The 14,968-nt window shown below is 46.6% G+C and overlaps 1 protein-coding gene across 1 annotated transcript; it reads left to right on the forward strand.

Annotated features, from left to right (window-relative positions):
* The first annotated feature begins 5,412 nt into the window (after positions 1–5,412).
* Positions 5,413–14,064, forward strand: REELD1 (reeler domain containing 1). Its single transcript, XM_064712308.1, has 7 exons — positions 5,413–5,434; positions 6,620–6,840; positions 7,613–7,835; positions 9,459–9,610; positions 10,395–10,668; positions 11,333–11,390; positions 13,413–14,064. The coding sequence occupies exons 2-7, from the start codon at positions 6,621–6,623 to the stop codon at positions 14,004–14,006; spliced, it is 1,521 nt and encodes a 506-aa protein (XP_064568378.1). The 5' UTR covers positions 5,413–5,434; position 6,620; the 3' UTR covers positions 14,007–14,064.
* Positions 14,065–14,968: the final 904 nt, after the last annotated feature.

Consider the following 14,968-nt stretch of genomic DNA (forward strand, 5'->3'; position numbering starts at 1 on the left):
CATGCAATTTTTCATTTGCCTTGTCATCTCTATGTAGCTGGCAGGTAACTGCTTTCAGTCCTGGAGACTGTCTAGCTCTTGTTGTTTGGTTTTTTGTTTTAATATAGGACTAATTTTTTTCCCTCTCCACCTTTCTTTCCCCCTCCACACACCTACCCATGTATAGCAACACATTTTGCAGACTTTGATTTAATGTCAAGAGTTTGCATTGTTAACTTTTTGACTGTGATTCAGTTTCTACAAGTCTAGTTATGGAACATTTTTCAGTTGTAATCTGCTACTCCTGGTGGTCTAATCACATAGTAAACACTCTATATAAATATAAATACTATGTAGTTTACATGCCAAGGGGTTTTTTAATGTATTCTAGGTCATGAAATCATCATTACTATATGAGGTAGACAGGAAGATTTGCATTTAAGGTCAGCTGTTGTAATTCAAATTTAAATTTCAAAAGTAGCAAAAGAAATGAAGCATTTACTTCCTACAATCACTGACTTCCAGTTTATTTTACAAATTCTTAATGTGACACCACTTACCATGTCCTGATGCTCTTACCCCAATACCTATGTATAAAAAAGTTTCACTTGGGGATCAAGCTCATTGAGATCAGAACTGACCATGAAACATTAACTCCTGCAAGCATTTGTCCATTACTCTACTTAGAAAAATGTACCCAAAATTAAGTAATCCAAAACTAACAAAAATTACTGAATTTCAAAGGCTGAAGCTGCACTCATGTTGATAGTCAGAACTTTTACGCAATGAGATCACACTGTAAACCATGGCCATTCAACCACTGCCCCCACCCTCAGTGACACATTCAGTTCACAGACACTGTGAAGAGCAGTAACTATAAATTTGCTGTACACCCACATCCAGCACAAGTTTCTTGCACTGGAAAAGCCAAACTGAGCCACATCTCCTTAAACAACAGCCTGGCTGGGAGCAGCAGCACAGCATACCTCATGGAAACTAGAGAAAGCCTGGAAGAGGGAGAAGGAGGCAAGCCAGGTCCCTATCAAAGCCTGGAGTGCCCTGGAGTTGCCCTATATAAAGGGAGCAGAGCATGCTAGGAAGGTTTTGTTTTAAAGGTGTATACCTTGATGACCACTCACTTTTACAATTTGCTTCCACCTGGTTCCTAGTGTAAACTATGCTCAACATCATTCATTTCAGTTCTTACTATCTTTTTTGTGATGTTATGATGACAAAACAGCTACTGAGAGCCCTTCTGGGTATGACTTGGCTTTTTCACAGCTCTGAAAACCAGCTGTGCCCCACAGCTGTGTTGTTCCTGGGAGACAAGAAAGCATGAAAGTGTTTGCAAGTGACAGCCTTGCAATGTGTGACTGATGGTGCCAGAGCAATGCCTGATCTTTCATATCCCAGCTCACAGCCATGGCCGGCTCCAGCCCTGTGTTGGTTTTGGAAGCAAGCAAGCTTTGGAGTCAGCAGTTTCAAACACTCAGATTCCTGTGCCAAACTGGTCTCCAAGGTCTGAAATCAGATGGGAGGGGGCATTTCCTGGGCTGCTGTATTGATTCTGAACAAGGGACCCTCAGCCAGGTCACCCCCACTCAATACCATGATCACACCACCTGCTTGGCCCTAGCTTTGTCTAACAGAGGAGCAACAGGAGATGGAGATCATCCTTTAGACCAGAGGGTTGGTTTTGTGTGTGGAAATTATAAAATAGCTCAAGTGACAAAAAGGGAGAGCTGCTCTCCGTGGATAGTTTGCATCTGCTCTGTGCAGCACACTGTGGGGAAATCCATGTGGGCTCTGACTGATGCTGTGTGCATGTGAGGAGTCCAGCATCTGCATTTTACCTGCTGTCTGCATTCCTCATCTTACTCAGTCTTATTAAAGCAATCATTAAGCTATTCATTGCTAGGCCTTACTTCTCTTTCTCTCCCTTCCCTCCCCTCAACCCCTCCTCTAGAGCAGAACAGCTACCCAGGTTGCAGTAGTTACCAAATAAAATAAAGGGTTATTTTGATTTGAACTTGTAAGGGAAAAAGGCTGACAATGTATGTTGCATGCACACGCATGGGTCAGTTTGCTCCCAGAAGTGACATTTTATTATATATCAAGAGTTCTATTATCATTATAATGCAAGGATTCCATATTGCCAGAATTTTCTACCTTCTCAACATGTCTCACAGGCAGCTCCTCTAAGCACTGACTGTTCCTGGTCCTTGCAGCAACCATCTAACTCCAGATCCCACCAATCCACTCTTTTATAACACTGTTCTTATTGGCTACAGGTGTGGCCTGTTACCATCAGGCCTGCTCCTGATCTTTAGTGATTGGTTCAGCTGCAACTCATTAGGGGATAAGATTACATTCTATACCACCTTCATTTACCCACACTGTATCCCCTACAACATTTTAGTCACTGTCACACTTCGGTAAGTGACAGAAGAACAGCAAGAAGAGTCAACTGGATAAAAGTGGAAGGACCTACCCGTACTTTCGCCAATCCTAGTTTTGCCTAACTATCAGAAATATCAGAAAAACATCCTGGTCTCCCCAAACACAGAGGCACAGGCATGCATAGGTCAGCCCCTGAGATGCTGAGTTTGGAGATAGTTCTCCATTCTCCCTGTGGGACTACCATGGGTTTTTAACCACTCATCTCTCAGCTGGACACTGGTCTTTGTTTTAAAGATGACTTGAAATATTCTTAAATAAGGTGGTGCTGCCAGCTTTGCTGGTTTAATGATCTGAACTCTTGTGATCTGAACTCAGCTGTTGCTACCTTCAAGCTCTCTACTTGATCAACCTGCCCACTCTTCCCTAAGCCCCCTCAAACTTTGTTATAGGACTCAGGTAGCTGCCAGCTGACCAGGAGGAACTTCTAACTTGTTAAACCCCTTGTTATCTTGCAGCAGCAAAGTATTTCCCAACCTGTCAATGAAGCAACCAGCTTGATCTGGAGTGTCAGCTCTGAGTTTCTCATGTCCATGCCCATGTTACATCCTGATCTCCACTGCAGCTACTCCACATCTGCTGGCCCTCTTGTGCCCTGGTGTTGTGGAGATGTAGAAGCAGCCTGCAAGAAAGATAGACTTTCTGCAATGTCATGAGGTTTATAATCCTTCAGTGCACTTAGTGACATTTCAAGTTATATGCTTTATACTCAATCTTAATTACCAAGCCGTTACAGAGCACGCACAGTTGTCCTAGTGTTATTTCAAATTCCCAGCTGTGGTCTGTGAGGTTTTTTTTCTCCTAGAAATCCACTACACAAACGCTGCTGGGAAAACAGTGGGCAGGGTATAAGTTGTCTTATGTCCCCTTCTCCTGACAGCTTCCTGCTAAGGAAGAGGTTTATGACAAGAAGAAGCAAACCTCTCTCCAGGTCCAGCAGTGCCACGGGTTCTGTCTGGGCCCCATGGTCAGAGCTGAGCCCGGCTGAACTCAAGTGACTCCAGCAGGTCACAGCCCCGGCCAGAGGAGGCTGAGGCAATGCTGTCCTGGTGGGTGATGCAACCCAAGGCTCTGAGAGGGCTGTATTTCTGCCTGGAAACATCTGCCTGTCACTTGGCATTTGAATGAGCAGTTGGAAGCTGCTGGTAGGTGCTCCTGTCACGGTAATGACTGTGACAGGCTTTTTCCATCTCTGAGGAGGAGATGGTTGTGACATTTGCTTTGACTGTGGCTTTGAAGCCACAGAGTTCCTGTGTTTGAGAGCAGGCAGTGAGGGTAAATGCTGTGTAAGGCTGTATTTCAGATCAGCCCAGCAATTAACACTGTCCAGGCAGTGCCATCTGACTGCTGCTGCTGAGCCTGTGAACAGCAGCATGCCCTGCCCTGCCCTGCCCTGCCAGAGGCTGCTGCAGCCTTGGAAGTGAGCATGGACAGTTCAGTCCTGCCCTACATCCTCTGCTGTTACACATGGGTTGGATCTGTTTAAGCCTCTTCTCCCCACAGCTCTGCATTGTGCTCCAGGGAACACCAAGCACTGCTGTTTCAGGGTCTGCACTTGGCCACTTTTCCCTCTTTTCCAGGTGGGAGTCAGTGGAGAAATGGCCCTCACTGATTTTAGGAATAAGTTAGGAAGAGAAAACCATAAGAGACTAGCTGGTTTCAGGAAAGGATTAGTCATCAATACAGCATAAAGGTATTCTCTTTTGTGTATGAAGGATGGGCAATTATAAGCTGGAACAGAATCAAGAATGCGAACTTGTCCTTCCTCCCCCTGACCTGAACTCTGCTTCCCCTGAGTAAAGGAAAGAAAACTACAAGATTTACATTATATCTTGAAATTCAGTGATTTTAGGGCATCTTTCAAATGCAGAGGAGAGCAGGCTGATGAGAGCCCAGTGCCGCCAGTTTCCATACTTTCCAACCAGTTTACCTGCTGAGAGCCGGGCTGTCAGCAGCAGAACCTCAGTGCCAGTCTGGCATTTTGTGTCTCTTCCAAAAGACAGGCTGCAGAGCAGGGCAGGGTGGGAACGGTGCTAATAAGTGAAGCATCTGCAAACTTGCCCCCAGTTTTTGGGGGTTGGCCTAGGCAGAGGTGACCAGGATGCCCCCTCTGGACAGCCTCACACAATGGTCACTTCCCAAGCAGGATCACAGATAAGGCATAAATGGCAGGAATGAGCCACTGGCAGGGAGCAGGGTGAGCCTGGTGATGGAGACTAGGTCATCAGAGAGCCCTGATCCCCAGAGCATCTGCAGTGACAAGGGACAGGATCAGCTCTGCCACTGACTGCCAGCACAGCTGCAGCAAAGCTCGGGCAAGGAGCAGGGCTGACAGCCTGGACATGAATACAGTTCATGTGCTGGGGGACAGTCACACTTATCACTTGTTTGGTCCCCTGTGCCAGTTTCGGGGGATTTGTGGGGTGTTGATGGCTCCTTCTGGCAAGGCTGGCACATGGGATGAACCTTCCCAGCCTTTGTAGCAAAATTCTGCTTTTACTGCCAAAATTAATCCCATGTAAGCATGAGAGACAGGGCACACCATTGGGGGCACACGGAGGGGGCTGATGTGGCTTTGCTTTGCTTCAGCATGGAAGAGGGGATGTGTGTATGGAGAGGGTAGCAGGTGATAAAAAGTCCCATCATCCTTCACCTCTGCAGAGGAGTTTCAGGGTGTCCTACACAAACCCCATGATTTGCTGTGGGTCTCCCCCTCCCTTCCTTGCTAGTTGCCTTTGTTGTCATTGAAGAAACTTGGACATTTGAAAAAAAATAAAAAAAGAAAAAGAAAAAAAGAAAAAGGGGTAGGATGTGAAGAGAAACCCTGATCTGATTAAGCAGGATTTGGGCGCTGGCAGAGAGCTGCCGAGGGTATTAGCAGTAACAGCTGCTGCGCTTCCCATTCGAGGAGCAGGCGAGGAAGGTCCCTGAAAGGATGGTCCTGGGCAGGCTGGCAGGGCAGTGGTGGCAGCGAGCCCGGCAGCGAGTCTGTCCCAAGGTAAGCGCCGGCGGCAGCCGCAGCCTGAGCCCGGGCAGCCCCGGGAGCAGCGCTGCTCCCCCAGGGGATGGGCACAGCAGGGCGGGAGGGGAAACAGCACAGCCGGGGCAACACCCCAGGGAAAGAGCTCGGGGCTAATCCCGTGAGCTCCTGCGAGAAATCTTATCCAGCAAGGACTGTTTAGGGGTGCCCAGAAGGGAGGCCGGCTCCGTGAAGAGGAGACATCCTGCTGCTGGTCCAGCAGGGCTTGGGAGGGTTAGCAAAGGCTCCTGTGATTCTCACGAGCATCTTCTGGCACACAGCTGGTTGGAGGGCCAGGATGCTTGGCTGTGGAAGGCTAAACTGCATCCATCTGCTTGCTGCTTTAGGCTGGGCATGAATTGTTCCGCTTGCAGTGGTGCTTTGTTAGTCGGCTGGCAAGTTTCAGAAGTGCTTGAGAGGGAGGTGTAAACTAGACCTCCTCAGCCTCTGCTGCCTCTGATTTATTTGCATTTACTCATTGACTAAGTGTAATGACATCTAAGGCAGGCTTGTTGAAAAGAAGCTGGTAGAAAGTGCTACATTAAAATCAGAAGCACCTGCTTTGTGATATCCATTACAATAAATGCCACACACTTATCCTTCATCTTCACTTTGAAAAGTGCATTTTGAAAAAGCAGAATAGCACAATACTCCGTTCAGTCTGGAAATGTTTTGTGCTGTCACTGCAGGGATGAGGCTCTGTGATGGCAGGCAGGGACAGGCTCTGCCCTGGGCACCAGCCCCATATGTGATGGGGCCTGCAGCAGCTCTGCAGGTCCAAAGGGCAGATGTTTCCCCTATTGATCAGGCTGGGATTTGGGCTGGGAGTGGTGGAGGGTGCTGAGTGTGGCTGTACAGAGCCTGCTTCTCCTCCTCAAACCCACAAGACTTTTTAGAGCAAATCTTTTCTGACTGCACCCTCCATGGGCATCTTCACAAGAAATCCATCCTCTTGTGGTGGGCTCTTCCCTCTCCCAGGCTGAACAGTTCACTTCAGAATGTAAATGCTGTGGATTCCCAAAGTGGCCCCAGGTGCCACAGAGATCACTTATTCCCTTTTGTTTAAAGCCAGCAGGGAGGGTGGCTCTGGAGATCACATAAATCAATGGCACCATTTGGGAAGCCACTGCTGTGAAGTGAACTCCAGGTTATTCTCTGCTGTAGGATGGAGGGTGGTGGGAGAGCCCACAGTGCCATTGTTGGCTGGGCCTGCACGAGCCTGTGCTTGGTGTCCTGCGCGGCCGCCTTCTCGCAGGGCGCCAGCCTCTCCGCCTGCAGCGACATGATGCCCAGGCACCTGAGGGTGCAGCTGCACAGCTCCAACAGCAACTACGTCACCGTCCACACCAACATGTCCTTCTTCTTCCCGGGAGACAAGGTGCCAGGTAAGGAACAGCTTCTCACTCCTGCATCTGGAAAATGCATGGTAACTTATCTCAAGCGATGCAATTAATCTCTGTGAGGTCTGGGCAGGGGGATAACTGCTCTGAGTGAGCTACAACACCTCTCTTGCCATGATGACATATTTACAGAGGGATTCTGTTTGCAGCACGGGTGCTTTGGGTGGGATTCATTTGTCTCAGCTGTGTCTCAGCCATACCAGACAGACCTCACTACATGCAGTGGACCATGTGGGTAAAGTCACCTTCCCAGCCCCTCTGCACCACTCAAAGGGGTCTGGGTGACTCACCTGACTCTTGGGCATGGTTGGCAGCACTCCCCATCCCTGGCATTGCTGCTCCTCAGGCAGATGCAGACAGAGCTGAGGCACCATTCCCCAGCTTGGCCACTTGCCCGTTCATCCCTGTGCAAAACAAAACCCCTTTGAGAGCAGAACACGAGCTTTCACTCACATACAGAGTAGTGTCCAAACCTCCTTCTGTAAAAATGGCTGCATGCTGCCTGGTCCAATGGGGTTAACAGTTTATCATCAGGGAGGGATAGGGGGGAAGCCTCAGGCAAATCCTGTGGGCAATTACACATTACAAAACCAAAGGCCTTCTGTATCTAGCATGTCCAAGACAGACTGTGAGGACAAAGACAGTAAGATGTTTTCAGCAATGCCGCCCAAAGTTTTTCTGGGAACTCCATTGCAGGCAATTCACTACGTAACAGCAAGACAAATCCCTTTGTGTCCCGTGTTTTGTCTTCCAAAAGTGACAGTAAGAAGCACCCGGGATTACATGGGCTTTATGCTGCAAGCACGCAAAGTGTCCAACAACGAAATCGCTGGCACGTTCATCTTCCTGCCTCCTGGTTCCAAGCTGCTGAATTGTTTTGAAGATGGTGACACTGTCACACACTCGGACAAGTCACTGAAGAGAAACCTGTCCTTCGTATGGAAAGCACCAGACCAACCCATTGGAGACATCAAGTTTTTGTAAGGACATCCTGGTTCCTAATCAGAATTTGTGTTTAGTTACAGGCTGTCCAGCACAGTGGTTTATGTATCTTGAACCCAATATAGCTAAATACTTACCAAATGCTGCTACAGTGTCCCAGCTGGTACATAAATCACCATTAATATCTGCTGCATAGTGCTGCCTTTTATTTACATGGTCACTGTTTTCTCAGAATAGATACACTGGAAAATGACAGCTTAAGCATTTTAGGAAACAGAAATGTTAAGGCATAAAGAGAGAACCATGACCATGTTGCCTGTCTTTGTAAATAATACAGCCCATAGGACTTCCCTGCCTAAAGGATAATCTTGTATATCACTTCTTAAAAAAAAACAAAACAAAAAAGATCAAAAAAAAGAGAAAAAATACATAGTTAAAAAAAAAAAGTTAAATGCAAACAGAGTTACTCACAATAGAAAGAGAGTGAGCACTGTGTCAAAACTTGACATCTCTGTTTTGCACCAAAGTCCCAAACTGTCCAAGTGGCTTGGTTCTGATTTGGAATGAAATTAAACAACTTCTAACTGACTGCCTTAGAGGAAGCACAGTGGCTTTTCATTTCAAAAGATATTAAATTGTTATATTTCAACTTTACAAAGTCACTTAGAAACTGCTTGGCCAGATCCTTGGCTGCTTCCCAAAACCTAAGTGTCCTGTTGAATGTTGTGGCTTGAGCATCTCATCGTGATTCAAGAAAAATTCATTGAAACAGAAATATTGCTGCTTGGAATTTCAAATTTTGGCCATTGCTTTATATCAGAAAATACTATTACAGTTTAAAGAAATACTATTAAACTCACAAAAACCCCAAATAAACTCCAAAAAATCCCAACAAGACCTAGTCCTAGATACCCACTCTGATATTTCTTTCAAGTCTGGCCTTTTATGCTCTGAGCTGATATGTGATAGACTCTTCCTTTTTATCCTGTCACAGCATCAGAAAAAATGTCTTTTTTAGGCTTAAAAATGCTTTCTAAGTGTCATCTGGCACAGAAAAACCCAGGTTGGTTTCCCCTTAGATAATTCTCAGAAGCAGCTGAGCAATCTGAGCTGAAATTCTCCCAAAATCTCCAGCTTAAATAAGGCTCTTGGGGTGCAGTTAAAGGTTGGCCAACACAGTTTTGGCACCTGACAAAAAGCAGAGGATTAGGCAGGCTCAAATATCAGAGGGCTGAGAAGAGAGACTTTTTCTACCCCTTACCTATTCTGCTGTTTGTACAAGTTACATTGGCTTGTTTTAATTAATAAATACCACTGTTGTTTCCTTGCCTACAGAAGATTGTAAGCAGGACTAGTCCCAGTTTTACAAATGTACTTCTATCAACATGATGAATGTAATACAGCTTTTGAAATTTTTTTAGGTTCCCACACATTTTTTGGCTGAACTTAATTATTTATTGAGTGGTGATTCTTCACCCCAGATCTTTCTTTTTTCCTGGTACCTATTTATTTGTAATAGAAAACATACAACAGGCTAATCCTTTAAATACTTTTGCATTGTTTCTCTTCAGAGTAAAGCAGTCTTTGTGATTAGCAAAACAGTCAGATGTTTTATTAATGCTATAGAGCCAGTAAATTCTTGCCTGATTCTGTTCTAACAGCATCTCCATAGTCCAGTCATACTTTGTTTACTGGGCAAAGATTGAATCTGCTGTTGTGGCTCAGGGAGGGCAAAACAAGACTCTTGCTGACAAGAAGCCTGAGGCTGTAGCCCCCACGGCCCTGCAGGGACCAGCTGACCCTCACCCCACAGGTATGGCGAGCAAACTTTGTTCTTTCTTACCAACACCCCCTGCAGAGTAGTTTTACAGCTTAGTCTGGCCAAGTGTCCCACAAAAGTGGCCCAAACAAGCTGGGGGGACCCATTTAACTCCTGTGTCTGTCAAGGAGATCAGTGATGGCCATGGTGAGCTCCTTGAAGTGAAGGTGTGGGTCAGTATTTGAGGAGCCAGTTCCAAGGAGGGCACCAGGAAGCTAAATAGGGTTGCTAGATCTTATGATTTCAATGCAAATCTTAAAATACTTTACCTAAAATCTCAGCTCTTGAAGAGAAGGGAGTCCAGTTAGCAATGTTGCCCCACCAGAGGAACATATTTGTCTCTAAATGTGACTATTGCCCTCCAGGTATATATTTGGTTGTATTTATGCAGCCTCTGGTCAGTAAGATGCTCCAAGAATTTACTTATACCTAAATCAGACGTATTTCTCAGCAGGAGGAGAAATATGTCTGATTTAGGTATAAGTAAATTCTTGGCATGGCACCAAGGCTGAGTTTTAATTATTTTTTACTTGACTGTAAAATAAATTGGCTCACTAATTATTATTTTACTTGACCAGCACATAGAAAGCGAGCTTTGCTGCTTTAATTTCCATGTGTGTTCCCTCTTCAAAATAAGTGACATGAAAATAAAAGAGTCACTGTTACAAACCTTCCTGGCAAACCTTGGCACTGAGTGGGATTTGAAATAAACAAACCGAAGACAATAGACTTCTGCTCCTCTCTCCCTGATTTTTGTTTTGTCTCCCTGCTTGGCAAGGTCCCATCTCTCCTGCAGCTGCCACTGGCTCCCTGCTGCCTGCCAGCCCCACTGCCATAGTGGTAACCCCAGCACCAGAGCCGGGTTTTGGTGTGGGGTTGGAGACTGAGCCAAAGCAGCCGGGCCGGACTTTGCGGGCTGTGCCCAGCAGGAGTATCCGGTCCAGAGGCCGGGAGCTGGAGCCGTCCCTTCCCACCCAAGATGTTGGAATGGTGGATGCCTTGCAAGGTTCCCTCTCCCAGGACAATGCCTCCAGCTACAGCACCTCCAATGGGTAAATCTACGTGGTGGGAAAAGCTGTTTCTCCAGTCCTTGTGAGAAGGAAAATAGTAATAGCTTCCCTGCAGATGAACAAGAGAAATGTAGGAAGGTGCCTGCGTGTAGGAAGGTGTCTGGGGGAGGTGAGAGAGTGTTTGTTTGCTGAGATTTTGAGAAATAATCCTTTGGATATTGCACATGACAGGCAGTAACAGGGAGAAAATCCCAAACTCCTAAGAACCCAACACTGTGTTGCTCAGCACAGTGAGGGGCTGGCCAGGAGGTGGAAAGATGTGATAAAACTCATCGACTGCTGTAACATTTTTCTGAAAGTGCAGACAATAATTCAGTGAAACACTGAACTTAGCAGACCTATTTCTCCATCTGCAGAGAAAACGAAAAAAAAAAAAAGGATACAAAGCAAGTATGAAATTTGGGCTGGAGGATGTCTGTTCAGAAATTTTAGAAGGTTTGGGCTGCATGAGCTTTCACGCAACATTTCATATTGTGGGTGAAAATGATGGGGATAGGAATCAATGACCAGGCATAATTCAAAATGCAGGTTGTATGATCCACATTGACTGCATGCATCCAAAACTGCTCTAAGGAGCAGCACTTCTTGTTGGTGTGAGCCACAGGTGTCACTTGCTAACCCTGCCTTTCCTCTGTCCATATTTCAGAAGCATTGCCAGTGCTGCTACCCTACACTTGTGTTTGAGGTGTACAGGCAACAGGAAGGTAAGCACCTCTACTGGAGAGGGCACCCTAGCAGCCCATGTAGGTGTCATAAATGCCTAAAACTACACTGAGACTGTTGAAAGTTTTAGATCTTTTTCCTTAACTGGAATTTGAGGTTTATGTCTCTTTCTAGTTTGTTTTTTTTTTTTTTTCCTTTTGAGCCCGCTGGCTGGGTTTTTAAGAGACCCACTGTAAAAACAATTGCTTTCCCTTATGTAGATGTGACTACAGACCCACTCTAAAAACAACTGCTTTCCCTTATGTAGATGTGACTACAGGCTGCTGGAAATGTGTGTGCTTAGAGATACAGGACACAGAGTTAACAGAGTAAGTCAGCAAACAGGTGATGGAGAGAAGAAAAATACAAGGAGAAGAAAGAATAGACCTGGTTTCCAAAATGCTAAAGGAGAAAGAGAAATAATCTCACAGAAAATAAAAGAGAGAGGGGATGTACAGCACAGAGTGAGCCAGTAATATTTAGGAAGGAGCAGAGGACAGAGAACAAGTAAAGGAGAGATGTGTACCATGAGTACTTGGCATAGCCATGGAGAGAAGTGGAGAACTGGCAGTAGATGGAAACCAAAGGGAAGGATGAACTATTGCACAAGGTAAGATCAGAAGAGCATAATTAAACAAAAACTGAGAAATTAGGTAGAATAGGGAGGAGTATGAAAAGAAAGGAGAAATGAGTTGAGATAGGGCAAGGACTTAAGAGGCAGTTCCATTTTCTATCCCAAAGTCCAAGTCTGGCAGCAAATCCTTACAGTGTGGCGTTTGTGTTTTAAGGGCAAGTGATCCATACACATGCAGTCCTAACTTTGCCAGCCTGCTACTTTATGGTTTGCAGTTCAGCCACTGGAAGTCTTCTATTTCCTACTGTATTTTACTAGCACCTTCAGAAACCATCCCTTCCACAAAGGATGCTCTGACCCTCCACTGCTTTGCTTCACAGCTTGCCAGGGCTCCTACCTCAGCTTTGTGCTCCTGTCACACTGCCTTCCCAGGAAGCTTTAGAAATCACTAATGATGGTAGAGGGTGAGAGTTTCTCTGGTGTAATTAATGGATGTGTGAAAAAGCCTGCTGGGCTGGACAGGCTGGAGAGGTGCCAGCCACTGAGGGCCAGATCCAAATCTCAGTGGAGCCAAATTAAAAACTCCAGTACATTTTGCAGGTTTTGGATGGGGGCTCAGGTGCATAGTGGGAATGGAAAAATTCATTGGGGGCCTCCTAAATTGCATGCTTGTTCCCCAGTTAGTCTTGGATGATACCTGCAGCAAATTCTGAGTTGCAGAACTGGCGTGGAGCAGCTGGCATTTTGTAACAGTTAAAATAAGGTGCATGGAATCAGACAGTGCCCAGGCCCAGGCAGGATCCAACATTCCCACTAAAATGGGTGGTTAAGCAACACAGAGGAGCACGAGATTTCAGACTGGCTGTGTAAACTGAGAAAGCAAGACAGGCTTTGGGGAGAATTTATAGGTTGTATGTGCATGCCCCAGAACTGCTGATGGCAAAGGCCATCCCAAGTCTCCCATGTCCATCCACTCCATAGCCTCAGAAGGGGAATACTGAATCCCAGTGGGTCCATGTGAGCCTACACATGCAGCTTGGCTGGGAAAATCACACCTGCCCTTTCAGCATGACCCTGGTGCCACTCAGTGTGGGAATTGTTTATTAAGTGATATTCTTTTGTGATAATGATGCCTGTGAAAAATACCACCACCACAACAGGAACTGCAGACGTTTAGTTAGACAAAGCAGTGACCTTCCTCTCCACCTTTGCCCCTGGGACCAACTTGGGTGCCTAGTCCCTCCCATGGTAACTCCGGTATGGAGGGTTGCATCTGCTTCATTTTCTAAAAGCTACTGAGTAAACAGGGAACAGAGAAGAGTTAATCTAAAGCCAGGGGGACACAAGGGCATCAGAAACAGAGTTGAAGTGTTCCATGAGGTAGGCAGTGAGAACTTAATCAGCCCCCTTTTCCCTCGCTGCATGTTTTGGCATGTTTTTGCTTTCAAAGGGCAGCACTGAGAGTGGGACCATCTTGAAAGCCTCCCTTCGTGTGACAGCGTCTCCCTCTGCCCCACACGTACGCACGCACCTGGGCGGCATTGCTGCAAGCACAGCCTGGCCTGGTGATGCCAGCACTGCTGGAAATTTGTCCTCGGCCTCAAGGCAAATGGCAGGAAGAGAGTTGGCACCGCAGCCAGAGGGGGCAGGCACCAGGGCCGAGGAGGACAAGGATGAGCAGGAGGCAGCTGGGAATACCCTGCCATGGGTGACCAGGCCTGCTCCCGAATCTGCTGTTCCTGGAATAGGGGAAGGCCCTGGCAGAGGAAGGCGACTCCTTGCAGCCCAGCTTGGCCTCCTCCTGCTCTGCACGGCCGCGCTGGGGCTGGCGCTGGCGGCTGCCGTGCGCTGTGCGTGTGCCCAGCAGTGCCACAAGCGCGCCGAGGTGACCTTCAGCGAGCCCGAGCCCGACGTCATCACCATCACGGAGCACGGGGCGGTGATGCGCTTCCGAAGGACGCGGGACAACGGCCTCGTGCTGCTGCCAGCCCCGTGCAACTGGGTCAGCCCCTCGAGCAGCACGAGCAGGACCGTGCTGCTTTAGTCCCTCTTTGCGCTGCCATGCAGGCAAACAAACCCCAAGCAGCCAGGTCAGACAGAGGTGTTAGGCAAAAGTATCTAAACTACAGCTGCTGGGGAAATTGAAGCTGATAGATTGCTCAGTGTGTTACACTTACTGCAATTAATATTGTATATCTGCTCATTAGCTGTCACTGTGGCAGTGACATAGACTTCTACTGTTGCCTTAAGGGTGTAGCCAAAAATAGAAATTCTTTCTCTGCACTGTGGTACTGACTCCTGTTTAATCTCAGAAAAAAAGTTTCTAGTGTTGTATTTCTTTCTAGAAACTACAAACCCAACCATTCTCATTTAAGAGCTTACAGGTTTGACTCCGTGCACTTGGTATCCCTCAGATGACAAATATTTGCCACAAGATTTCAAGTTGCAATTTGAAAATAAAAAGCAATAACTCATTAGTGGAGAACATTGATCCCAAGAATGCTGAATTGATCCATGGAGTGAAACACAGGATGGCAGACACCAGCTTTTGGGGGAGAAACATGCCTCCTCATCAGGTGCAAATGGAAGAAAATCTTTCCTATCCATTTGCACCTGATGAAGAAGCTTGTTGAAGCCTGACAGCCAACATTTATTTAGTCTTTTACTTTGAGTCAGCTCAGTGACACTGTGCAGAAACACAGACTGAGAATACTCTTCCCAGGTCATTTTGGAGATGCCTTGCAAAGGATGCATGGAAAGTTAACAACATCCTTGTGTTCTCAGTTTGTGCAAACTTCTCTCTGACCCTGTGGTTTTCTGCAGGAGACCCCTAAAGCAACTCTTGGAAAACAGCATGATTCTGGACACCTCCTAAGAAGGAGAGGTGACAACAGCAAGGGTAAAGTTTTATTTTACTGCAGCTTTAAAAGAGCCAGAAATTGACCTGATAATGACACTCCTGAGACGTACATTTTAGAGCCTTTCAGAGAGCAGGAACTGACCCCT

This window comes from Zonotrichia leucophrys, chromosome 4 (assembly GCF_028769735.1).
Source record: "Zonotrichia leucophrys gambelii isolate GWCS_2022_RI chromosome 4, RI_Zleu_2.0, whole genome shotgun sequence".
Classification (NCBI taxonomy): Eukaryota; Metazoa; Chordata; class Aves; order Passeriformes; family Passerellidae; genus Zonotrichia; species Zonotrichia leucophrys.